The sequence below is a fragment of the Heptranchias perlo genome, chromosome 5 (genome assembly GCF_035084215.1).
Source record: "Heptranchias perlo isolate sHepPer1 chromosome 5, sHepPer1.hap1, whole genome shotgun sequence".
NCBI classification, from domain to species: Eukaryota; Metazoa; Chordata; class Chondrichthyes; order Hexanchiformes; family Hexanchidae; genus Heptranchias; species Heptranchias perlo.
Window position 1 is genome coordinate 57,682,977 of NC_090329.1, and position 26,738 is coordinate 57,709,714.

Here is a 26,738-nt window from a genome sequence, read left to right on the forward strand (position 1 = left end):
CTTGCACTGGAAACTGAGGGAGGAAACACTACCACAGCTGCAGTCCTAGCTGTTAGCTTCAAGGCATTCGAACTGCTGCTCAATGTCCCAAGGCCCAAAGATCCTGCTGGAATGCCTCATTGATGGACATGGAGGAAACTGAGGCAGGATTTCCAGAAATGCTTCCTCTCACCTCATTTCAGTAGCAATGCAGGACCTGTGCCAATTGCAAGCACAGGCTCTGATAAACCCACGCAGGAAAGCTTTGGAAATCCTGGGACAATTGGGGGCATAGGACCTGGCATAACGGGTTTCTTCCCCATTTTCCTTTTCCCAGTTCCTAGGGAACTGAACATTCCCAAGGCACTGTGTTGAGGAAAATCAGCCCTTGCAAATCAAAATTATTCTGGTTTGAAGCTCATAAAACTGGAAACATTTCAGAAGTTCACTAAATAGTCTTCAAAAAGGAAATCATATTAGGGTGCATTATTTACACTACAACTGTAGTGTCGGTGCAGTGTGATTTTGCTTTTCAGCAACACTGAAGTTACAGCATAAATACATCCTGAATCCAGAGTCAGGGACCATCTTGACACTGGAATGAAATTGAGTGAGATTCACCCGAGCTCGGACTCTCAATCTTCTTCACATTGGAGTCCTGTCAGGCCTTGATGACTAATTTACACTGAGAAGTTTAATGTCAGTGCAAAGCCAGCACTGCTTCACACTAATACTAATATAGTGGTATAAATGAGCCCTTAATCGTGAACATATCCAAATGGATATATATGCTGTTATATATCCACTGTTCAGTTCAAAAAGAAACTTAAAACAAGTTAAAAATGATTCAATGTATGCTGTGCTGCATTGCACACAGTAAGAATTGCACAGACATGCTGCAGGACTGGAACACATTCAATATTTACCATTTATTTTGGGCTTGAGAGTCTACGGGGTCATTTCAACCTAACCTGCCTGGCAGGAAACTGCTGAAGATGGATCAGCCGCCTGTTTTACACCCCGCCCAATTTTACTTTTCTTTGAAGCCAATGGAAAGTAAAATCGGGCGGGATGTAAAATGGACAGCTGATCCGATCCTGTCAGTTTCCCGCTGGGCAGGTTAAGTTAAAATTACCCTAAAAGTTTGTTCTTTTTAAAAGCAATTACATATTGAGCTGGCTTTAGGCTATTCAAATACTAAAAATGTATCAGTTAATCTAATAGTCAACTAAGTGGAATGGGAAGATCACATTCTGATGACAACTGATTGTTTTTGCTTGAGAAACGCTATAGCTCTGGGATATCTGCATTTAATTACTTTTGCAGTTGACGGCATTATATTTGATTTACATTGCTTAATGGCATTAACTTCAGCTGAATAAAAGAATTTTTGATTCACCAGGAATTTTGATAAAATGAAAAGCTTCTAAACCAAGTTTAAAGTCATTAAATTTGAGAGTATGCTGGCAGATTATAATTTGATGAAATAAGAAATATAAACTGTCTTTTTTTGTAACAATCTACATTAAAATTTTGGCCTGCAAAGTCGCTGACGCTGCGCCCATTTTATAGGTATAAAGCAGGCAGCGAGGCATCCAATATGATGGGCGACACCCATCTGCATATTCTGAGTTAGAAGTGCAGTGCCCACCTTTACGTTTTACTATGTTAAAGGCGCTATATAAATGCAAGTTGTTGTTTGTTGTTATTGGTATAGGCATCAAAAGAGGCGTCCAGGGCCCATGCCTGAAACAGGCGTTGGGCCCTTTGCATATGCAAATTAGCACCCTAATGCCTCTTTGATGCCCCCTTCTCCAAATTGGTTTGCCCCAAACGCAGCTGGTACCGGGCTGGCTGCGTTCAGGAAGATTAGATCTGCATGCAGCCTAAGCAGCAGCCCTTAAAGTGACCGCTGCAGGGATACCAAGGACAACTCTAAAGGTTTTAAGAGAAGCAGTGTGTGCTAAGAGTAATGTGGGCCCCTTAATGACAGGTGCAGGTGATACTGTAATTGGAAATCAGGAAATGGCAGAGTTTCTAAATAGCTACTTTGTATCGGTCTTCACAGTAGAGGATGAGGATAATGTACCAGAGATACAAGGAAAAATAAAAATTAATCAAGAGGGGGAACTAACGAGATTCAATATTAGTTTTTTAAAAAATGGTGATGGAGAAACTAATAAGATTAAAGGTAGACAAATCTCCAGGACCTGATGGTTTCCATCCCATGGTATGAAAAGAAGTAGGTGAGCAAATTGTTGACCTGCGTTAAATATGATCTTCCAAAACTCTCTCGATTCAGGAATTGTCCCCTTGGATTGGAAAATTGCCAATGCCACTTCGTTATTTAAGAAGGGTAGGAGAAATAAACTAGAAAATTATAGGCCCATTAGTCTAATGTCAGTTGTGGGGAAGTTACTAGAATCTGTTATTAGGGACAGAGTGACTGAGCATTTGGACAAATATGAGGTGATCAGAGAACCAGCATGGATTTGTAAAGGATAAGTCATGTCTAACCAACCTAGTTGAATATTTTGAGGAGGGAACCAATGTGGTAGCTAAGGGAGTGACCATGGATGTTATTTATATGGACTTCCAGAAGACATTCGACAAAGTTCCGCATAAGAGACTGTTAACAAACATGAGAGCACATGGAATTGGGGGCAACCTATTGGCTTGGATAGGAGGAAGGAGACAGAGAGTAAAGACAATGGGTATGATTTTAAATTGGCAGGATGTGACTCATGGGGATAAATTTTAACCCCATGAACGGGTGGGTTGGGGGTGGGTGAGAAGGTAAAAGTTGTAAAAAGTGGAACCCGACCCCAACCCGCCTCTAACCTGCCCACTTCCGGTTTTAACAGAGGCAGGTGGAGGGGTGGACGACCAATCCACTCTCAGGAGGCGGGTCACTCAGTAAAATCTTTTAAGGAGGCTTCGGGCCTCCATTTTAACAGGTTTTTTTTTAACTCCTGGGGGCCTGGATTCCTGGGTCTTCTGACTCACACCACATAAGAGGAGGCGAGAAGGGCCAGATCAACAGGTAAGTGCCTCTATTGCACTGTTTGTGGGCCAGGAGGAGCGGGAGTGTTTCCCCCAGGCCCAACAAGCCTATCTGCCGCGATCTCACACATGCGATCGGCCAACCCACCCCCCCCTCGCCCCCTATCTCCGATCCCCCCCCCCACGATCTCCGATCCCCCCCCCACGATCTCCGACCCCCCCGCACGATCTCCGACCCCCCCAACGATCTCGTAACCCCCCCCCACCCACGATGTCCGACACCCCCTCCCACGATTTTTGACATGCTCCTTTCTCCCCCGCCCGACCCCCCCCATGAGTGAGCCCCTATGACCGACCCCACCTTCCCCCTGATGCCCAACCCCCCCCCCCACCCCCCCGCCCTAAGATACCTGCTGGCATCTGCTCCCTGGCTTCTCTCCCGTCCGACTCACAGCCGGCCTGTCAATCTGGTTAGCTGTCGGGCGGGAAACCTACTGATAAAATTGAAAGATGTTCTTAAGTCAAAATCGTAACGACATCCAGGAAATCCATACTTCCGGGTTTCCAGTCAGGAAATCCCCCCACTCCGCTCTCTTTCCAGCTCCCTGTTAAAATTTACTCCATGGTGTCCTCTAGGGATCTGTACTGGGGCCTCAGCTTTTCACTATATTTAGAAATGACTTAGATGAAGGAGTAGAGAGCCATACGTCTAAATTTGCTGGTAACACTAAGTTAGGTGGCACAGTAAATAGTATAGATGGGAGCAGAAAGTTGCAAAGGGACATTAGTGAGTGGGCAAAACTGAGGCAGACGGAGTTCATTGTGGGAAACTATGATGTCATCCACTTTGGACCTAAAAAAGATAGATCAGAGTATTTTCTAATTGGCAAGAAGCTAGGAACTGTGGATGATCAGAAAGATTTAGGGGTCCAAGTGCAGAAATCACTGAAAGCTAGTGGACAGATACAAAACATAATTAAAAAGGTTGATGGAATGTTGGCCTTTATCTCAAGGGAGCTGGAATACAAAGGGGTGGAAGTCATGTTACAGCTGTACAGAGCTCTGGTTAGACTCTATCTGGAGTAATGCATTGAGTTCTGGGCATTGCACCTCAGAAAGGATATATTGGCCTTGGTGGGGGTGCAGCACAGATTCACCAGAATGATAAAGGGTTAAATTTTGAGGACAGGTTGCATAGACTAGGCTTGTATTTCCTTGAACATAAAATATTAAGCGGTGATCTAATTGAGGTGTTTAAGATGATTAAAGGATTTGGTAGGGTAGATAGAGAGAAACTATTTCCTCTGGTGGGGGAGTTCAGAACAAGGGGGCATAACTTTAAAATTAGAGCTAGGCCGTTCAGGGATAATGTCTGAAAGCACTTCTTCACAAAGATTAGTGGAAATCTGGAACTCTCTCCCTCAAAAAGCTATTGAGGCTAGGTCAATAGATTTTTGTTAGGCAATGGTATTAAGGGTCACAGAACCAAGGCGGGTAGATGGACTCAAGAAACAGATCAATCATGATCTAATTGAATGGCGGAACAGGCTCGAGGGGCTGAATGGCTTATTCCTGTTGCTATGTTCCTATGCCACCAAAAAGTTAAGCTTTTAAGAAAAGCTCCTCCTGGCTCCACATTAAAAGCACGGGCCGCTGCTGGTCTACTCTCGCTCCCCTCCCCCCCTCCTGATCGCTGCCTCACCTCCCTCCCCCTCCTGACCGCTTCCAGGATCTCCTTCCAGTCAATGCCTCGAACCCCCTCCCGATCACTGCTTCAACCCCTCACCAGTCACTGCCTGGACCTTTCCCACTCACTACCTCAATCCCCTCTTGATCCCTCCCCCCCTCTTCCGGTCACTGCCTCTCTGTCTCCCAATCGTTCCCCCTCCCCTTTCCTGACCTGCAGACGCCTCCTGGGGAAATGAGGCCTGAGGCCCAAACTAATTTCAAGGTCTTTGCGTCTGCAGTCTGTAAGACTATAACAATGCTGATTGGTTCATGCTAATCGCGTGACAAGACACCACGGTACAATCAGATTGTTGCAAAAAATTTTGAACCCAGTTTTACCACCAAGATAATTCCCCTATCTGTTAATCCCAACTCTTCTATATGTTAATCCCTGTTGTCCTTTCCATTAATCCTTCACCTGAGCACTGCATCCATTCACCTTTATCCATTTACACCTGTGCATTTACATCTAAGGTAGTCTTGCCACACCTGTCCTTAACCAACCACTCATGTACAGACAGAGACCTTCCTTGACCTCTCTAAGGAGATCTGCCTTCATTTCCTATAATTCACAGAAGGCAGTCACAGAAATATGCGATTTCCTGCAGCCAGACCTTTAGACTAATTCCAGGACAGGGACAACTCTGTCAGTGGTTGTCAAGATGACCAATGCTTTGAATTTCTACTCAAATAGTCTTTTCAAGCAACAGCAGGGGATAACTGCCAAATTTCACAATCAGCAGTGCACCCATGCAGAAAGCAGGCGGTTTGTTTGCTATGGTGAAGTCCTTTGTTACTTTCCCAATGGAAAGCAGCCAGCTGCACAACAGAGCTGTGCACTCTTACCATATGGCAAATCTAAAGTGCAAGGTATTATTGATGATATGCATGTGGCCACCCAGGCTCAGCATCCTCCACCTCTTCTTTTACTACTACTTGCTCTTCTTCACCTCAATACCCTGGCTAAGTTGATTCTACCTCCTCAGGCTCACTACTTGTATCCCCCAGGATGTTTGAAGCACTGCTGTTGCTTTATGAGAGGGATGCAAGGTGCTGTGTGGTGCTTTATTGTTCTGGGCCACTGGCAATGCTGACTATTCTACAATGACAAAAAGAGACTAATGTTTTGATTATTCTTTATCGGGATCTGGCCGTCACTGGCAAAGCCAGCATTTATTGCCCATCCCTAATTGCTCTTGAGAAGGTGGTGGTGAGCCTTCTTCATGAACCGCTGCAGTCCGTGTGGTGAAGGTTTTCCCACAGTGAGTTCCAGAAATTTGACCCAGTGACAATGAGGGAGCAGCAATATATGTCCAAGTATGGATGGTGTGTGACTTGGAGGGGAATTGGAGGTGATGGTCTTCCCATGCATCTGCTGCCCTTGTCCTTTTAAGTGGTGGAGGTCGCGGGTTTGGGAAGTGCTGCCGAAGAAGCATTGGCAAGTTGCTGCAGTGCATCCTATAGATAGTACACACGGCAGCTGAACACTGCCTCCAAGAAATACTTTCAAACAGAGCTTGCCTTGCAATATACCTTATTTCTTGTTTGTGTTGTGTGTATGCCCTCAAGGAGCAGCACATCTATTTCATTAGCAATGAAACACAGCATCGGGTAAACCACTGCTCCATCACTTGCCCATAGACTCCATTTTATGCTCCAGTCATGGCAGATATCCAACCCACAGATCACTTGCACTACCTGTGCCTGGGCCAATTTGTGCAAGAAGTGTATTCAATTTAAAGCTGACCTTGTGCACTTAGGTGAGGTCAGCTCTTCTTACTCATTGCGATGTGATCCCTCCAATACATTGCATGTTTCAACAGCTTCCATTGGCTCCCTGTCTCCCACTGCACCAATGTCAAATCTACCTCCACATCTTCAGATTCACTTGCCCCTCCTTGCCTTTACAATCTTTGCTAACACAAATCCCACTACCCTACTTTCTCCCCATGGTTGTATACTGTCCTTTGCTTTCCCTCTCCCCCATTGATGGCAGAGCTTTGAGCCATCTTACCTATATACTCTGATATTCATCCTAAACCCTTCTGCTATGCCAAATTTCTCACACTCTTCATGTTGTGCCTTCAACAACCTCTCCCAGTCGCCAGTGCTCCTGGTTGGGTCTGAACCCAAGCTCTGATGCACCTTTTGGTATATGAAGGTGCTATATCAATGCAAGTTGTTGTGGCAGTAGCAGTCGTCGTTGTGATCTCACTGAGTGGAGGACAGGCATTTCTGTACAGCATGTAAGAAACTCAGAGGTGTCTAGACTGCAAAGCAGTCCAAACATTTCAGGGTTATGTCAATTTACAATTAATAATTGGCCCGCAGTAAACGCAAGCCTCTTAATATCGCATAATACAGAGAAACCTAATTGAAATACTATTGGTGTTAAGGTCTAACAAAAGTAGTAATTGGCAGTTCTTTGTAGGATAAAGTTAAAGGACAGGTTCACCATCCTCACCCACATCATGAGAGCCATGGAGGCATTTTGCCCAATACATGCCATTTTTGCTTAAGTCATCCACGGATAGTTCTGCAAGATGGTTTAGGTTAATACAATCCATTTTTGTGACTGAACTGGACCCAAATTATGTTTGTGCTGACCCTTCTATGAGAGTCGACTGCTGCAGTGGATTAGCATACTGTCCTACCATCGCTGGGATGGAATGCAGCCCAGACTGATGGGATGAAGGTCTCCTGTGTCTGCCAGCTGTAAGTCTTACAAGTTAAATGAGTTTTGATAGTGTAGGCATTTGCCCATAAATTAATAGTCTTAATCAGGGAGGATTTAAGGATGGCTGGTCCAGGAAATAGAATCGCCACACAAGTGCAATACGACGTGCTTTTAGGAACATAGGAACAGGAGTCGGCCATTTAGCCCCTTGAGTCTGTTCCTCAATTCAATGAGATCATGGCTGATCTGTGACCTAACTCCATGGCTTCACCATATCCCTTAATACCTTTGGTTAACAAAAATCTATCAATCTCAGATTTAAAATTAACAATTGAGCTAGCATCAACTGCCATTTGTGGAAAAGAGTTCCAAATTTCTATCACCCTTTGCGTGTGGAAGTGTTTCCTAGCTTCACTTCTGAAAGTTCTGGCTCTAATATTTAGGCCATGTCCCCTAGTCCTAGACTTCCCAACCAGTGGAAATAGTTTCTCTCTATCTACCGTATCAGTTCCCCTTAATATCTTGAAAACTTCAATCAAATCACCCCTCAGTCTTCTGAATTCCAGGAAATACAACCCTAGTTTGTGTAATCTCACCTTGTAATTTAACCCTTGGAGTCCAGGTATCATTCTAATAAATCTACGCTGCACTCCCTCCAAGGCCAATATATCTTTCCTAAGGTGCGGTGCCCAGAACAGTACTCCAGGTGTGGTCTACCCAGTGCTTTGTATAACATCTACCCCCTTGTATTCTAACCCTCTAGATGTAAAGGCCAGCATTCCATTAGCCTTTTTGATTATTTTCTGTACCTGTCCATGACATTTTAATGATCTATATACAAGGACCCCTAAGTCTCTTTGGACCTCCACTGTTTCGAGCTTTTCATCAATTAGAAAGTACTCTGATCTATCCATTTTAGGTCCAAAGTGGATGACCTCACACTTGCCTACATTGAAATACACTTGCCATAGTTTTGCCCAGTCACTCAATCTATTAATAGTTCTCTGTAATGTTATGCTTCCATCTACACTGCTTACTATGCTGCCTACCTTTGTGTCATCAGCAAACTTGGATATGTGGCTCTCTATCATGTCATCTAAGTCGTTAATAAATACAGTGAATAGTTGATGTTTATGTTGTGGCACATTATTACGGCAGAGTAAAGGAAGCCTTGGAGTCTTGTTACTTTAAAGGCGCTGGTGTGAACAAGGCACGTTAGCCACAATGTTGGTGTTGTTAGCATAGTGTGTAAAAAAAAAATACTAGAAAATACAGGGATTTGGTGTTATTCTCTATTGATACATAGGGTGGTCAGTCCACACATTACAACTTAATCTGATTCAGATACCATAATGGATTGTATTAATCTACTGTACTACAAAAATGATACAGAATTATACCAGGGCTTAAAGGGCTAAATTATGACGACAGGATGCTTAAATGTGGTTTGTATTCCCTTGAGTTTAGAAGGTTGATAAGAGATTTGCTAAATTTTCTGCCCAGTTCATTTGGGTCAGATTCCTTCTTAGTTCACTGAAATTTATCTTTTTTTCAATCCAGCACCCTCATCTTTGACTGTTCATTATGTTTTTCTATTTTCACATTGAACCTAGCTATTAATTTCCCCATCTTGCCCAAACCATGTACCCATGATAGTTATTGTACCATACCCCTCCCCCAAAAAGTTGTTGAGGCTAGGTCTATTGAAAATTTCAAAACTAAGATTGATAGATTTTTGTTAGGCAAGGGTATTAGGGGTTACAGAAAAAAGGCAGGTGGATGGAGTTAAGATGCAGGTCAACCATGATCTAATTGAATAGTGGAACAGGCTCGAGTGGCTGAATGGCCTCTTACTGTTCCAAGGTGCTAAATATGTTAAACAGAATCCTTGCCAGAAAAAACATTTTCCTCTGCTGTGTAATTGGGGTGGAATGCATTAATCTCAATTGAGTATTGTGTGCATTTGATTTCAGACAACATCTCTGTTTATATTTTGAGTTATTTAAAACTCTTAACACCTGTGAAGGACAACCTTATGAGTAACCAATCTATCCTTCATGGCTGTTACTGAATTTCATAAAGAACAAAGGCTTGGGTGATGTAATGGTTGGTCAGCGTGAGCTCCTGCGAGTAAATAGTGCCATTGAGTGAACAACAAGAACAATGCAAATAGAAACTTAACTTAATGCTTTCCAGATGCATTTGCTCAAACCATCATTAATTGAGTTTTGGTTGATGAAGAGGTGCAGCATTTCAATTTGAACCCTATCATTATATATAAAGTAATTAATCAGTTAAAAAATAAGCTAAATAAACTTTGTTTTGTGTTATACACTCAAATTTAGGCAATATTTTTTCAGTAAGAGGGTGATAGAAATAGAAATTACTAACAGGGGCGATGAAACAGAATACCATGGCAGGCTTTAAAAAGGTGACCAGATAAATTCCTGTAGTAAATAGGACTCAGCGCTATTAGTTCTTGAATCATAGTAAGGAACCTGATGGGAGGTTCGGAAGGGTAGACTAAATGAACCAATGGGTCTTCCACCCAAAACATTACTATGTCACTATGTTTTTATGTCCACCAGGCACTTTAATGAGACTGCCCAAACTCATTTCTTGTTGATCCTGTGTTCTTTAGAGAGAAGGTTTTCATCACGTAAGTGGATAGGCTTCATAATACGGCCCCAGAGTTGAAAAGAAAGTATTCTGACCAATTGCAATAATTTGCCCTCCATTAGAGGGAGATTTTCATCATTTAAATCAGATCCCAGAGGTGAAAGTGCAATGTTCTTATAAACTGCATCAAACATCCCCCCGTCAGAGAGAGAGTTGTTTTCTATTCCATCAGGCTGGACTGGTTTGAAATTTGAGCTCCCCAGAAGAGACAGTTTGCTAACTCATGGTGCCAGCCAATCTTCATTGATATTTGGTTTAGAAACATTGGTTTGGAGAACAGATCACATTGCATTGTGAGGCAAGACGTTTGATATTGCATTTTGTTTTTCAGCAACTCAAATTATTTCTAAGTGCAAAAAGCCATTACTTGCATTTGCAGCCACGTCTGATAAGCTGATGCCAGTAGTGCCATTACACCAATAATGGAATGAACTAAACACAAAAATCCTAGAACAGAACAGCTAAGTCTCAATCTAGTAGGTAGTCCGACAGTGATTCCAGTACAAGAGCTGAAGTTGGTGCAGTGCCCCAGACACCAAGGCACACCATAAAATCAAGACATATTTTGAGTCTGAGCCTCCCTCCTTCCCCACTCCTTTTGGCTGATCGATTTGTGCTAGGTTTTAAATGTGTGGCAACGTGAAGTTGGTTGTATCTATGGGGGGTGAGGGGTGATCTGGCTGCACATACTGGGTACTCCAAAATTGTGAAGACTACTGGCGTCGGAGATGGCTGCCTATGACTAACGAAAGGTCAAAAATACTGATGAAGGAATTGTACTGAATCTTCACAGTCAGCCTCAATTTGTAAATACAAATAATGGCATTTTGCATCATAAATAGTTTGATTTTCTGAAAAATGAAATGCTAATGTCTTACTTCTCACCTGGCATTGCACAATGTCTATCTGGGAGGAAATCAGAAAGCCACCAACTACCTGTGTGTATGTAATCTTACTGACGTGAGGAAGATGATATTGTGCCTCACTTACTCTGACATTCTTCACACAACGATACAGCCAGATTTTAGCTCACTCTTGATTATTCTTCCCTAGTACTTTTAACTTTTTAGCAAATGTACTAATTCAATTATTTACATATTTTTGCCATTATTATTTATCAGAAAACAGGATTGGGAGCATGCTGAGTGAGCTTGTCAGAGTCCACCTCTGGGGGATGGAGGAATAACGCTGCTGCAGGTTTCGGGCACTGAGTCTGTGCATTCAGGCAATTACAGAGGAAAATCCCCGAAGTGGCAGAGAGCCAGCAGAATTGCTCCTGGCCAATTTCTCTCACCGCTCACCCAGATACCCAAGAACACGGAATAAAGAGGAAGAAAATCTAGCCCAAGGTGTTAAAAATCAAAATTCATGGGGAGGATTCTCCAGACCATTCCCCGTGCAAAATAAACCTTGTTAACCGCAGCACTTGAATTCCCCTTTGAAATTTCTAAATTCACAACTTTTTGTGCAGTTTAGTTTTTTTTCTTTGCAATTCAAGTGTGGAATGTTGGGCATATCTGAAACTTGTTATGTTCTTGTCCCTGTACACTTTGAGTGTAACTTTTTTTTCCACGTACCATAAGCATTTTTGGGGTTGTTTGGAGTCAAACCTTTTTTAAAGCTCTTAACCAGGTTTTGCTAGTTTTGTAGATTGGCAAATCGGGGTACAGTAGATTTGTCTGTCATTTGCAGCTAATTGCAAATACTTGTCAGAAGAATTCTGCCTGTTACCAAGGTTGTACTAGAAGAAAAATCTGATGGAATACTTTGCAATTTCATGCATAGAACCAACCAAAACAAGTTGTGCTTATAATGAGGCATTGCTTTAACTGATAAAGGAACTGTAAGAAACCTGCAAAATCTCAGCGTGTATATTTGCTTTTGAGAAATGTTTTTGTAACAGGTAGAGTTCTTTATAGAAGCTGCATCAAGCATAGCGGCTACATTAATAATACAAATTAACATTTCATCAATGAATCAAGTAGTGTTGTATTTCCTTTTTACTATTCACATTGTATTTTTACAGTGTATTATCCTATGACTTGCATTTCACTAGATTTGTAATGGAGATGCACAGTGACACCTCTGGGTGATAAGATAATATTAGCATTTATGTGTGATTTACAAAAATGTTAAAAAAAAAGGTTGCATGACATGGTTTGTGTTACAGAGCTATAGCTTCAGTTGCAGTGCAGGCTTTTCTGGCAGCTGTGAAAGAGAACTTCAGAGTAAGTTGTTTATTGCCATTCCAAATTCTCAGATTATGCAAGAACTCCCTAAATGTGTGGCCACATCTCTTTAATTGTGTTAAGTCTGATATTGTGGTGTTGATTATTTCAAAGTTATGAAGTACAGAGCACTCTTATTAGAAATTGAGAAATGATAATATTGTACATTTTAAAAGACTTTTTTGGAGACTCCTACATATCAGTAACATTTCAGGGAGAAAGACGTAGCCCATTCCCATCAATGGGAAGATCATCATCGTAAGGTCAGAAGTGGGGATGTTCGCTGATGATTGCACAATGTCCAGTTCCATTGGCAACCCCTCAGAATATGAAGCAGACCGTACCCGCATGCAGCAAGACCTGGACAACATCCAGGCTTGGGCTCATATGTGGCAAGTAACATTCACTCCAGACAAGTGCCAGGCAATGACCATCTACAACAAGAGAGAGTCTAACCATCTCCCCTTGACATTCAACGGCATTACCATCGCCGAATCCCCCACCATCAACACCCTGGGGGTTACCATTGACCAGAAACTTAACTGGACCAGCCACATAAATACTGTGGCTATTAGAGCAGGTTAGAGGCTGGGTATTCTGTGGCGAGTGACTCACCTCCTGACTCCCCAAAGCCTTTCCACCATCTACAAGGCACAAGTCAGGAGTGTGATGGAATACTGTCCACTTGCCTGGATGAGTGCAGCGCCAACAACACTCAAGAAGCTCGACACCATCCAGGACAAAGCAGCCTGCTTGATTGGCACCCCATCCACCACCCTAAACATTCACTCCCTTCACCACTGGCGCACCATGGCTGCTGTGTGCACCATCCACAGGGTGCACTGCAGCAACTCGCCTAGGCTTCTTCGACAGCACCTCCCAAACCAGCAACTTCTACCACCTAGAAGGACAAGAGCAGCAGGCACATGGGAACAACACCACCTGCACATTCCCCTCCAAGTCAAACACCATCCCGACTTGGAAATATATTGCCGTTCCTTCATCGTCGCTGGGTCAAAATCCTGGAACTCCCTACCTGACAGCACTGTGGGAGAACCTTCACCACACGGACTGCAGTGATTCAAGAAGGAGGCTCACCACCACCTTCTCAAGGGCAATTAGGGATGGGCAATAAATGCTGGTCTTGCCAGCGACGCCCACATCCCATGAATGAATTTTTTTTTAAATTACCAGTTTATATGTAGCTATGACATTTCCACATCATTTGCAATCCTGTTCCCATCGAGACTTCTAGTGTCGGTGCAATGCTTAAAACAGATTATTAAATTCCGTACACAAACTGGTGCAACTCTCCACAGGACAACAGAAGAATCTTTTTTGTTTTGTTTGCATTTTGATATACAGAGTCCAAAATTATCATATCTTTTAATACATGGGTCTCATATTCAGAAATTATTTTGCATACATTTCTAGGCTGAATATTATAAGAACGTAAGAATTTTTCAGAAGAGGATAAGACTATTAGGTCTGACAAGCCTGTCCCTTCTTGATTGATCTCATTCCCAGTTGCCTGCCTACTGAATCCATTTGCTCGCCAAAAACAAATCCGGTTAGGTCTTGAACACATCTGTACTGTTTTCTTCAGTGGCCTTCCCTGGTAATTTGTTCCATAAGCCTAATACCCCTTGTACCAACTAGCTTCCCTTCTTAGTCCTACTTTTCAACTTGTTTCCCCTGATACTTGAACCTTTTGTCATGTTGATCAATTTGCTTGGATCAGCTTTATCATTCCTTTCAAAGTCTTGAAAACTGCAATTAGGTCATTTTAACTTTTCTCACCAATGTCCGACACAGCAAAAATGGTGACTTCTTTTGCTCTGAGAAAAGTTTTGAACCCTATTTCATGATCATACATTATAAACTAAAATAATAGTTATGTTTTATATTTTGGTGCTGAAAAGAATTGTCATAATGCCACAATTTTAATGTCTGAATTGTTCAAGATTGTTGCAGTTTTTAAGCAAGCAGATTGTGATTTGGCAAAAGTTACTTTGCCACATGATTTCCTGCAAATTCTTCTATAAACTATTCACAATCTACAGAATCAGTCACAGTATTATTATGTACTGCATTACAGCATGACAGGAAGAGCCATATTGAGTATTAACCCATTGGACAATTTCTGCGATATTACCTGTTATGGTAATATGGGAATTTTAAAAAATTCATTCATGGGATGTGGGCGTTGCTGGCAAGGCCGGCATTTATTGCCCATCCCTAATTGCCCTTGAGAAGGTGGTGGTGAGCCATCTTCTTGAACCGCTGCAGTCCGTGTGGTGAAGGTTCTCCCACAGTGCTGTTAGGAAGGGAGTTCCAGGATTTTGACCCAGCGACGATGAAGGAACAGCAATACATTTCCAAGTCGGGATGGTGTGACTTGGGGTGCCAATCAAGCGGGCTGCTTTGTCCTGGATGGTGTCCAGCTTCTTGAGTGTATATTATGGACTAATCAACTATAGTCATTTTTGATCACACTGATCACCAATAGAACGGATAACTTTTCTTTTGTTTATCTAGATTCTTAATTCACAGGTGCTTTTCAATAAAAGCATTCCTGTTAACATGACCACCTTGCATTTCATTAGCTATCATTATCTGCAGTTAGTTTACAGAGAATATGTTCATATTTGTCAATAATTCCACCTGACCTCAGCTTATTCACCACTGAAACCATGTGCACCTTCAGAATTGACTACTCCAATGCTTTTCTTGACAGTCTCTCATCCTCCACAAATTTCAACTTGTCTAAAACTCTGTTGCACGTATTCTGCCCCGCACTTAGTCCTGCTTGCCCATCACCACATGCTGCCCATCCCCAACACCTTAAATTTAAAATCCTCATCCTTGCCTTTAAGACAATTCATGGTCTTTCTCCAACCTACCATTGCAATCTCCTCTAGCTCCATATAAACCCCTGCCCGCCACGCCCCGCCTCCCCCCAAACCACACTCCTGAACTCTCTGTTCCTTTAGATTCAGGCCTTTTGTGCCTCAGCTCTCCCTCTGCCCTACCATTGGTGGCAGAGCATTCAGCTTCCTTGGCCCTACTCTCTGGAGTTCCATCCCTAAACCCCTCCACCTTTCCACATATCTTTCCTTTAAAAACCTCCTCAAAACCCATCTCTGTAACTAACTTTTTGGTCACCCCCTCCTAATCTGCTTTCCTGGCTTGGTGCCATTTTTCTCATGCCTGTCTGTAAAGCCTTTTGGACTTTTTTTTTAAGTTAAATAAATGCAAGTTGCTGTTGTTTTGCACTTTATTGTCAATTTATTGAGGCTGTATGAGGGCTAAATTGGGCCGTCTAGCGCTCATTGTTTCTGCGCTACACGGCCCCCTGAATATCCAAGATGGAGTCTTGGATGCACATGCACGCTCCTAGCGTGAGTTGCGCCGGATGCCATCGTGGGAAAGGGTTTAGAACATGTGCAGATAGCGAACGCCGGCATCTTGTAAAGTAGGGAGAATATACGTTCAATCAGTGTGCGACGCTGATTTAAAGTGATAGTCACCATTTTGGCACTTAATGCTCCACTCAACGCACTGTCTTAACCACAACCATCTAAACATGTCTTAGAGTGCCTGGAGGACCCCCCACCAGCGCTATTTAAAGGAACCATGCAGGATTTTCAAGTTAGTTGCTGGATTATTTCTTCTGGCTGCTGATGCATTTATACCTATTTTTGGAAGTCTCCTGTACTTGAATACTAGGACTCAGGGACATAGCCTAACATTAGAGCCAGGATGTGTGGGAGTGAAATTAGGAAACGCTTCTTTACGCAAAGGGTGGTAGAAGTTTGGAACTCTCTTCTGCAAACGGCAGTTGATGCTAGCTTAATTGTGAATTTTAAATCTGAAATTGACAGATTTCTGTGACCCTTGGGTATTAAGGGATATGGGGCTAAGGTGGGTATATGGAGTTAGGTCACAGATCAACCATGATCTCATTGAATAGCAGATCAGGCTTGAGGGCTAAATTCCACTGCCACTTGCTGCCTCCTGTTATGCGCCACCGTGTCCTGCAAGAAAGCAAGAAGTGTGCCTGGGTGATGGTTGTCATGGTTGAATAGCTGACAGTGTGTGTGGCCTGTGAGTTGTGGGTGTGCGGCTTGCAACAGTGGTAATGTGTGAGGGTGAGAGGAAGCTTCTGATTGGAAGAGTTGAGTACTGATTGAAAGATTTTGTTGATAGGTGGGTGATGGGAGGTGTAGTGCGTGGAGCAGTGGATGTGGCTAGTGGTGCAGTTGGTAGGAGACACCACTTGACAGTTGACCTCACTCACCTTGACCATTCATATCAAAGCATTGAACTTCTTCCTGCACTGCATCCATGTTCGTGGTGCTATGCGCCTGGCATTGACTTTGTCCCCTGCTGCCTCCCACTGCCCTTTGAGCATATGTCTGGAGGGCTTCTTGCCCTCCCCCCCCCCCACTCTCTGCAGATATAGGATGCCCCTCTTTCTGTCCACCTCTTGCACCAAGGCCTCTAGTACATCAGCAGAGAACCTCGGTGCACGCTCTCTTATAGGCCTGGTACCAACTCAGACCGGCAGATTGGTGAGGTGTGGCATACAGATTGGAGAATGTGAGATTTAGTGGTGCGCAACCTTTATTCAATGTTTTAACATAATTTAACAGTCTGTAAACATAGGATAGGACCTGCATCTTTGTTTTACGTGTGCGATGTCTAATCTCCGTTCAGACTCCGTGCAGACCCGTATCTTAGTTTTAACAAAAACAGTTAACGGCTACCTTCAAGAGATGCAGGCTACCTGTCAGAGAGACAGCCTGCTTTTAAGAGATTCGGGCTCCCCCTGCTGGTGCAATGTGCAAATGTTGTGGAATCCTCATGTCAAGGCATGGTTTTTGCACATGCGTGAGGTACATTCTCTGGGAACATGAATGTCTTGTGCTACTTGCGACGGATCGACCGGGTGCGGGTTAATTGCGCAATGCGATGTCCGCGTCCGTTTTTGGGGGTTAATCAATTTAACCCCCATTGTATTCCCAGTCTTTTGATCCATGTAAGACCAACACGAGGAATTGTGCACAGAATTCCCAATTTATTGGACCAATACAGTACTCCGAGTAGTTTGTGCAATGTACACTAGTCCTGATCCATTGAACCACGTACAATAATTCAAGTACAATGATCTGTGTAAAGTATTTCTGAAAAATTAGAATTTGTACTCTTAAAATATGTAACTATATAGAGTAGTCCTACCACACGGAACCATTCCTAGTGCTCTGGATCTATTGAGATCCCCAAGTCTATTCACAATATACAAAACAATGTGCTTATTCCCAACCTATTGAACTGTTTTCTATATTCATGAAGTCAACCGTCTACAGCATAATATATTGGACTGTATAAAGCACAGCTTTCTAAACCAATTGAGTGGTATATAATATTCCCAATGTATTGAACAATAACGCATTGAACAATGCACAATCTTCCCAAAATGTATCTGTATAGCTGTTCCAAAATATTAAATCATGTACATTTCCAGGACATTGAACTCTGTACAGTACTTTTGACATATTGAAATGTGCACAGCATTCACCAGGATCAAACTGTCTCTTTTAAGTAATGCCTGTGGGAAATAGAAAATAAGTTAACTGTGGTCATTGTGCAGAAATGCTTCTGCGTTCCACAAAGGGCACAAACCAAAGAATATACTTGTTAATTATTAACAAGGGAACATTTTCCTTGTATTGATTACAAACAATGATGGCTGAGGAAACATAAGATGTTCATGTTCACAGGAATATTTTGCACAGCTGATTATAGATATAAAAACTGAGACATACAGCTTGTGTATACAAAGGAAAAGATACATGCCCGATTGCCAGAGGATGATTACAGGAAGTGATTGTATCCAGTTTTATGACACCATGGGCAAAACTTTCAACTGCCAACCACCCGTTTCTCCCATGGAAAAAATGAGTGACCGGCAGTTGAAAGTCTGGTGGGGACCTTGTGCATTGATTTGCCCGCTTGAATCAACTTTCAGACAAGCCTTTAAATGGGCATCCAGCACTCCCACCCAAACAGGCAGAAGGCTGTTTACATAAAAATTGGGATCTTACGCCTTTTGTAGGACCCTGATTGCAACTTTCAAGGAGAAATGGACAAATCATGCCTGGCACATGCTAGTCCCATTTCTCCAGGCTTTGAGAGGACTAACCTATGGACCTTAAAAGGACCACTGGAGGCTTCTCCAAAAAGGTTAAGATCCTTGGCTCTTTTTAAAGATTTCTGTCGGCCCATTCTCACTCCCCTCGGTATCTGTACACCCCTCCCCACATCAGGCCATACCTGCCAGCAGGCTGCATGGAGTAGCTGGCCAATTTTCCTCCTGAGGATACCAGCAAATAGTAGCGAGGCGCCCATTTGACACCCACAGCTCGCCGAGAAAATGTTACAGGCCCGATCCTGAATGTGGGTCAGGCCTCCCAAAATGCTGTGTTGGGCGGGAGCTGGGAGTGCATCGCCAATATTGCGCCTGTTTGGCACCCAACCTCCATAAGAAAAACATTCAACTTCAGCAGGAGCATAAAATGGGCAGTAGCGGATTGGCCACCCGTTATATACCCTACCCGATTTTCCTTTCCATTGAAGTTAATTGGGCGGGTTGTATAATGGACAGCTGGTCTGCCACCGCCTCTCCTATGCCCCCGCCAAAGTTGAAAGTTTGGTGTGTAGAGATTATTGAGATTAAACCTAGAACCCATTCTGTTTCGCATGTGTTAGTCATGCCAAATTGGTTTAAGATATATATAAAGTCAAAGGTGCTCTACCAGAAACTACCAAGATCTCGTTTTGTGCAGTCCAAGAAAAAAGAAGACAATTAAGTAATGCTGATGCGTTTGAAAAACATTTTTTTAAATAAAGTATTTAAATTCCATTATTTATTTTTTCTCTGCAGGTTTGAATACCAGGAATTGCTACACAATTCAAGCTTTTGCCTTGTCCCAAGAGGCAGGAGGCTAGGCTCTTTCCGTTTTCTGGAGGCTCTTCAGGTAAAGCAATAGAGAAACAAGAGGATGTACAACTCTGGTGTTCATGGATTATTAGCTTTTTTAAAAAATGATCTGTCAAACTAAATGGTTTTCATTTTAACTTTGAGATTCCAAATGGACTCACTGGACCATTAGAAGATTTTGTTAATGACTAATAACAATCTAGTAATGCCACTGCAAAGCTTTTTTTTACTATTTTAAAATTGTTTCTTTTTGCAAATTGTTAAATTTAAAACGTATTATTGACATTAATCTCTTTGACCCAATGTTCCCCTGTGGTCTCCTTTAGCGAAGGTTGATAAGTGGCAAACAGCAGGGTTCTCCTGCAGTGCGGTTAATCATCTCATCATAAAAGGAAAACCATAAGCAGTTCAGCTGGGTTTAGAACAAGTGCCAGAGGTGCACCTGTTCTAGGCCCAGAGAGACAGCTTGTGGGTTTCCTTTTTCTTGCCCCTCTCCTTTCCCAGTGTATACAATCAGTTTTTCACCTAGCAAGGCGATTGCAAACTTTAGTAGATAATATCGTAGCGCATGACAAACTCTACCTATTATTGTGAGAATAAAACTCCTTAATATCTCAACTGCATTTAAATAGAATTTTGGCAGAGATGGTTGCAGTTGCAAAATTTAAAAAATGAAATTGTGCTACCAATATTTATCAATTGTTGTATATTATTAACTAAGATTGGTGGTATCGTAAAATAATTAATCAAATATTTCAAAAAGATACATATACTTTTTATCCCCTATCTTTCTGTATTCATAACCCACATAGCCCGGTTATTTACCATATCTCATTTATGTTGTATCCTTGTGGAGAAACAGTACTGTGACCCATTCACTGCCCTCTTCTTCCTCCTCCCACGATCCCTCCTCGACCACTAAAGTAAGGTTTCAGGGTTGGATGGAAGTGGAAGATTCCCAGGTGGAACTTGAACTGACAACCTTCTGGTCCAGAAAACTAACTGTTCTATAGATAATTTTGTTTCCTATGAAACAGACTGATCTGCTGTATCATGCTTTCTCATTCGATATGATTTGATATCATGGCCAGGAATTTCCTCGGAGCTGCTCCCACTCTGCTGCCGTGAATTTCCTCGGAGCTGCTCCCACTCTGCTGCCGTGAATTTCCTCGGAGCTGCTCCCACTCTGCTGCCGTAACTTTGTTGGAAGCGCAGTGGAATGCCGTGTTAACGGGTTTCCTGCTACGCTTCCAGTGAAGTTACGGTGGTGGAGTGGGAGCAGCTCCAAGGAAATTCCTGGCCTATTTTAGAATTAGAAATGGTGGATTTCTTTTAGGATTAGTTCTAAAATGACTGTTTATGTGATATAATGATCACTTTTCTCTTTAAGATCACTTTCTACCAACCCCACCACCATATTTAGTAAATGTTTCTTCTTTGCTTTGGCATTTTCGCGGCACATAGCATTCCTCAGGACAAGAGGCAGCTAAGCAACCCCCAATTGAACCAGCATTGTGAAGTGTGTGACAGCAGCCTAAATTGACTCAACCTTTGACCTTCCTTCTCTCCCTGTGACAGGTTCTTAGCTTTTACCTTGCACTTCCCCAATATTCTGGAATTTGCTGAGTGGGAAATCACAAAGGCATCAGCTTGCGTCCTGACCACTCAGTGGCACAGTATATTACAGCATTAATGCCCTGTGTTACTGTGCTGCCCATCTCCACCCTCACCAGTGGTCTATTATTTTCACTAAAGGTTCATCAGAGCTGTGCCAAAGATTATTTTGGAAATCACTATCCAGATATTATGTTGATTGTTGGAACAATTAATGAAAATGTTAGATACATTAAATTATTATAAAGGTTGATCGTCCCTCGTTAATAATGCAATTTAATTGTCTGCAGTAACATGCTGACATTATGGTGAATGAAACCTATCTGTTGCAAATTACAGTTTCATCCACTAGCACATAGAAAAAAGTATCAAAAGCAACAAAACTATGTTACAATTGTAATGCAGAATTGCGGAAAGAAAAAAAGACTTGTTTTTATATAGTGCCTTATCACATCTCTCAGAAACATCTCAAAGCACTTTGCACAATGAATTTCATTGAAGTCTAGTGGTTGTTGTTATGGAGGCAAATGTAGAAGCCAGCAAGATCCCCCAAACAGCAATGAGACGAATGACAAGTTAATTTGTTTTCAGTAGTATTGGTTAACAAGAATGTTGGTCAGGATGCTGGGAGAACATTACACATTTAAATGATGCACTTAATATAAAAAGGTAGGAATGAGAAAAGACTGTTCAATCTGTCAGTTCACTTCTTTGTTTAGTCCCTCATTTGGATTCTACACAAACCATTCTCCTCTTCTTCTTCTTCCAGCTACTGGCCCTTGTCCAGCTCTGTATTGAATCGAAAATTTTTAATTTCCTTTTTGAATGTTGCAACTGGGTTAACACTACATTGGTTGGCTCACATTTCTCTGCAAAGAGGTTACACTTCAAATTATATTTGGTTTACAATTATGGTCACTGGTTTACTATTCCAGCTTCCTCATAAGACAGGTCCATCTTGATTGATTATCTAAATGTTTTTAAACTTGAATCACATATAATTTCTGCCACTCTTTTTCGCAATGCCAAGAGCTTGAGCACAGGTTGGTAAGGACAGACAGTAAACTTCTAACAAAGTGAATTGCTAACAGAGTGAAGACTTTCAACTGGGAATTTGGTGAGTGTAGGAATTAGGTGCAGGGGGGGAAGGAGGTGCTAAGTGACTTAAACCAAGGGACTATAAACTAATCTATCAACTTTTGAAACTTAAATTTTAAAAAATACATCAAATTTTTAAAAAAAGATTAATTACTAATTATTTTGAAATCAGGCTAAATCCATTTACTAAATACAATCTAGATCTCAAGTGATTATATTAGTCCTAGAAATAAATTACTGATAATAAATAAATAAAAACTGGAAATGGTAGTACTTTTGGGACTGTAATATGTGGGAGTTTGTGGACAGCAAGACTGTTCTGGATTGTAACATCTGCAGTAAATGTCTCTGGCTTGAGACACTCCGACACAGAGCCTTTGAGCTGGAGTGCGAGTTAGAGACACTCTGACACATAAGGGAGGGGGGTGTTAGTCAGCAGGCAAGTGGGAACCTAGGAGAGGTAGAGAAGGAGGTCACGCAGACATTGGGCCTATTCAACAGGTACGAGGTACTTGATATCTGTGAAGATAAGGATGACGACTGCAGGGAGGATGCCCAGAATGCTAACCATGGCACCGTGGAGTATGAGAGGATCCAAGCAGGGGATGATCAGAACAGAAAGGTTGTAGTCATAGGAGATTCTATAATCAGGGAAATCGATAACGTCCTCTGCAGTCATGACCGTGCGTCCAGGAGGGTGTGTTGCCTGCCTGGTGCAAGGGTAAAGGATATCTCTGAGCAATTGGAGAGGAATTTGGAAAGGGAGGGACAGGATCCAGTTGTCGTGGTCCATGTTGGCACCAATGACATAAGGAAGAACGAGGAGAAGGTCCAGCTAAGGAACTATCAGAAGCTAGGAACTAAAGCGAGGAACGGTTTAATAGAGTAAATAAGGAGAAACTGTTTCCAGTGGCAGAAGGATCAGTAACCAGAGGACACAGATTTAAGGTGATCGGCAAAAGAGCAGGAGGCGACATGAGGAAACATTTTTTGATGCAGCAAGTTGTAATGATCTGGAATGCCCTGCCTGAAAGGGTGGTGGAAGCAGATTCAACAGTAACTTTCAAAAGGGAATTGGATGAATACTTGAGGGGAAAAAATTTACAGGGCTATGGGGAAAGAGCAGGGGAATGGGACTAATTGGATAACTGTTTCAAAGAGCCGGAACAGGCATGATGGGCCGAATTGCCTCCTCCTGTGCTTTACCTACTCTGATATTATGAGTTTAAAACGCACCTGTGGTAATCTCAGGATTACTACCCGAGCCACATGGATAGGCAGACCAGAAAGGTGAATGTGGGCTCCACCTGAAACAGAGTAGGACCAGAGTCCCAGCGGAAAGGATAAATAGGGCGGTGCATAAGGCTTTAAACTAGCAAGATGGGGGGAGGGCTCTGGTAGCAATAACAAAAGTCGAAAGATAAAAGAAACAGGAGATGAGTGTAAAGGTCAGACCAGAGTAAGCAATGAAGATAACATAAATGGTCAAGGAACAAATACAGTTATAAAACAGAAGTATAAAAGGTCTGTTAAAAGTAAAGTGAAAGGAATAATTATTAAAGATGAATTAAACTGCCTGTAGAGCAGTGTACACAGCATCCAAAATAAAACAGGGGAACCGGAGACAATAATCTGTAGCGAGGAACCAGATGTAGTCGGAATAACTGAAACATGGCTACATAAAGAACAGGACTGGCAACTAAATATTGCAGGTTATAACATAATCAGGAAGGATTGGGAAGGAAGAAGGGGGAGTGGTGGAGTAGCTGTACTGATTAGAGATAACATAATGGCAGTAGAGAAAAGGGACATAACTAATAGAAGGATAGAAACAGAATCCATATGGATTGAAATAAAAGATGAGATGGGATCGATTATGCTAATAGGGGTATACTACAGACCACCTAAAAGTGGAAAGGAGATGGAGGAAGAAATATGTAAGCAAATATGTGAAATGAGTAAAGGACATAGAATAATAATCATCGGAGATTTTAACTACCCCCAAATAAACTGGCAAGAAGAGGTAAAGGGGTACAGGGAATGGAGTTTTTACAATGTGTGCAGGACTCCTTTCTTATCCAGTATATAAAAAGCCCAACAAGAGAGTAAGCACTGCTGGATTTAGTAGTAGGAAATGAACCAGAACAGATAAGAGAATTAAGCGTAGGGGGAACATCTAGGCTAATGGCGATCAAACATAGTAAGGTTTAAGATAAAGATTGAGATGGACATAAGTAAGACAAAGACCAAAGTAAAAATGGGAAAAAAGCTGATTTTAGGAGATGAGAATGGAACTAGGGAAAATAAACTGGAAAAATTTACTGACAAAGAAATAGAACAGCAATGGGAAGCATTTAAAACAGTGATCAAGAGAGTCCAGGAGACCCCACTAAAAAGCAAGAACAAACTGGCCAGTAATGACACACCATGGATAAATAAAGAAATAAGGGTAAAATTGAAACTGAAGAAAAAGGCAAACAGTAAGTACATACACAACAGAAAGGATGACAAAAGGGAATACGAAAAGGTTAGGAAAGAAGTAAAAAAAAAACAATTAGGAAGTCAAAGAGAAACTAGAAAATTGAATTATCAAGGAATATGAAAAGAAATAGTAAAGTATTCTACAGACACATAAATAACAAAAGAAAAATCAGGATAGGTATAGGACCACTAAGGGATACACACAATAAACTCACAGGTAATGACAGTGAAATGGCAGAAATAATAAATAATTACTTTGCCTGAGTATTTACCAGGGAGACTAACAGGGTGGGCATGAAGTTAGAAGAAGAGAGAAGAAGAGATCAAGGATCGGTGTTGGGACCACTGTTGTTCACCATTTACATAAACAATTTAGACTCAGGAATCAGAAGTACAATTTCAAAATTTGCAGACGACACCAAATTGGGGGTATAGTTAATACTGAGGAGGACTGTGTCAAAATACAGGTAGACGTTAATAAACTTGCAGAATGAGCGTGTAATTGGCAAATGAATTTCAATATTGATAAGTGTGAGGCAGTACATTTTGGTAGGAAGAATAAGGAGGCCACGTACTCCTTGGAAAATAAAAAACTAAATGGGGCAGAGGAGCAGAGGGATCTGGGGGTACAGATACACAAATCACTGAAAGTAGCGACGCAAGTTAATAAGGCCATTAAAAAAAGCAAATAACGCAGTGGGGTTCATTTCTAGAGGGATAGAATTGAAAAGCAAGGAAGTTATGTTAAACTTGTATAGAATCTTGGTTAGACCAGACTTGGAGTACTGTGAACACTTCTGGTCTCCACATTATAAAAAGGATATAGAGGCATTGGAGAAGGTGCAAAAAAGATTTACTAGGATGATACCAGAACTGAGAGGTTATACCTATCAGGAAAGATTGAACAGGCTGGGGCTCTTTTCTCTAGAAAAGAGAAGCCTGTGTTATAAGCTGGGTAGCCTGGTTGTGATGGATAGAATACTAGAGCCTAATCTTCAGTTGCTCCTACGCCTTTATTCACAGAGCTCCACATTACACACCACACCCAAGATCAGCTCTCTCATAAATGGATACAAGAGTATTTCCAATTGATACGAACCACCTGAATACAATTAACACTAATTGATATAAATCACATGGATACAATTAACAGCCTGAGGGGTGACCTGATCGAAGTCTTTAAGATTATGAAAGGGTTTGCTAGGTTAGACATAGAAAAGATGTTTCCATTTGCGGGGGAGACCACGACTAGGGGCCATAAATATAAGATAGTCACTAATAAATCCAATAAGGAATTCAGGAGAAACTTCTTTAGTCAGAGAGTGGTTAGAATGTGAAACTCCCTACCACAAGGAGTAGTTAAGGCGACTAGCATAGATGCATTTAAGGGGAAGCTCAATAAACACATGAGGGAGAAAGGAATAGAAGGATATTTTTATGGGGTTAGATGAAGAAGAGTGGGAGGAGGCTCATGTGGAGTATAAAGATTGGCCTTTTTCTGTGCTATACATTTATGTCATTCTATGTAAAAGATTGAGCTTGCTTAGCTTCTTTTCATAATTCAATGATATAAGACCTTTCACCATTTTTGTTCTCCTTTAATGCAATATAGAAATTGCATCTATGTCTTCTAGTAAGTATGATACTTCATATGGGTCTGATCAATACACTAGTGCATCTCTAAATTGCTTGGATTCGACAAAGCGATATACACCCTGAAATTCTGTGTGCCAGGGTAGTTAATGCTATCTTCAGTGTTTGGTTAATTATTACACCGCTTGAAATTTCCTGATCCACCTTATTGATTATTATTTTTAAGGCCAAAATATGTATTGCTTTAAATTTTTCGATATGCAGTCATGCGTAAGCCATTCGGTTACTAAATTTCTGCTGGTATCTTTTTATTGAACCATATCCCTCTCCTCAGAACATCCTGGGTTCCCGTATAAACTGATATAATTTGAAAACTTGGATATTTTATTTGCAGGACCCCCATTGAAATCAATAATGATACAAACTGTAGGAATTGCAGGATTGTTCCGAGCATAACTTCCCAATTAGAATTATCATTGACAATTGCCTGTGTTTCATATTATCAAGTAAGATCATTATCCAACTTATAATATTCTTCTTAATCCTATGAGTTTATACCTTAATTACAGATTTGTGAGGAAACTTATCCAATGCTTTCTGAAAGTCATTTATCAATCATTTTGACATCATACAATTACTCAGTTATGTCTTTTAA

General features: G+C 41.7%; 1 protein-coding gene across 1 annotated transcript in view; it reads left to right on the forward strand.

The window, feature by feature from the left end:
- Positions 1-26,738, forward strand: part of LOC137321776 (exostosin-1-like) — a 560,359-nt gene that overhangs the window by 385,029 nt on the left and 148,592 nt on the right. The window contains exon 3 of the mRNA XM_067984436.1: positions 19,241-19,334. Coding sequence (XP_067840537.1) covers positions 19,241-19,334 — 94 coding nt within the window. The remainder of the gene's footprint in view (positions 1-19,240; positions 19,335-26,738) is intronic.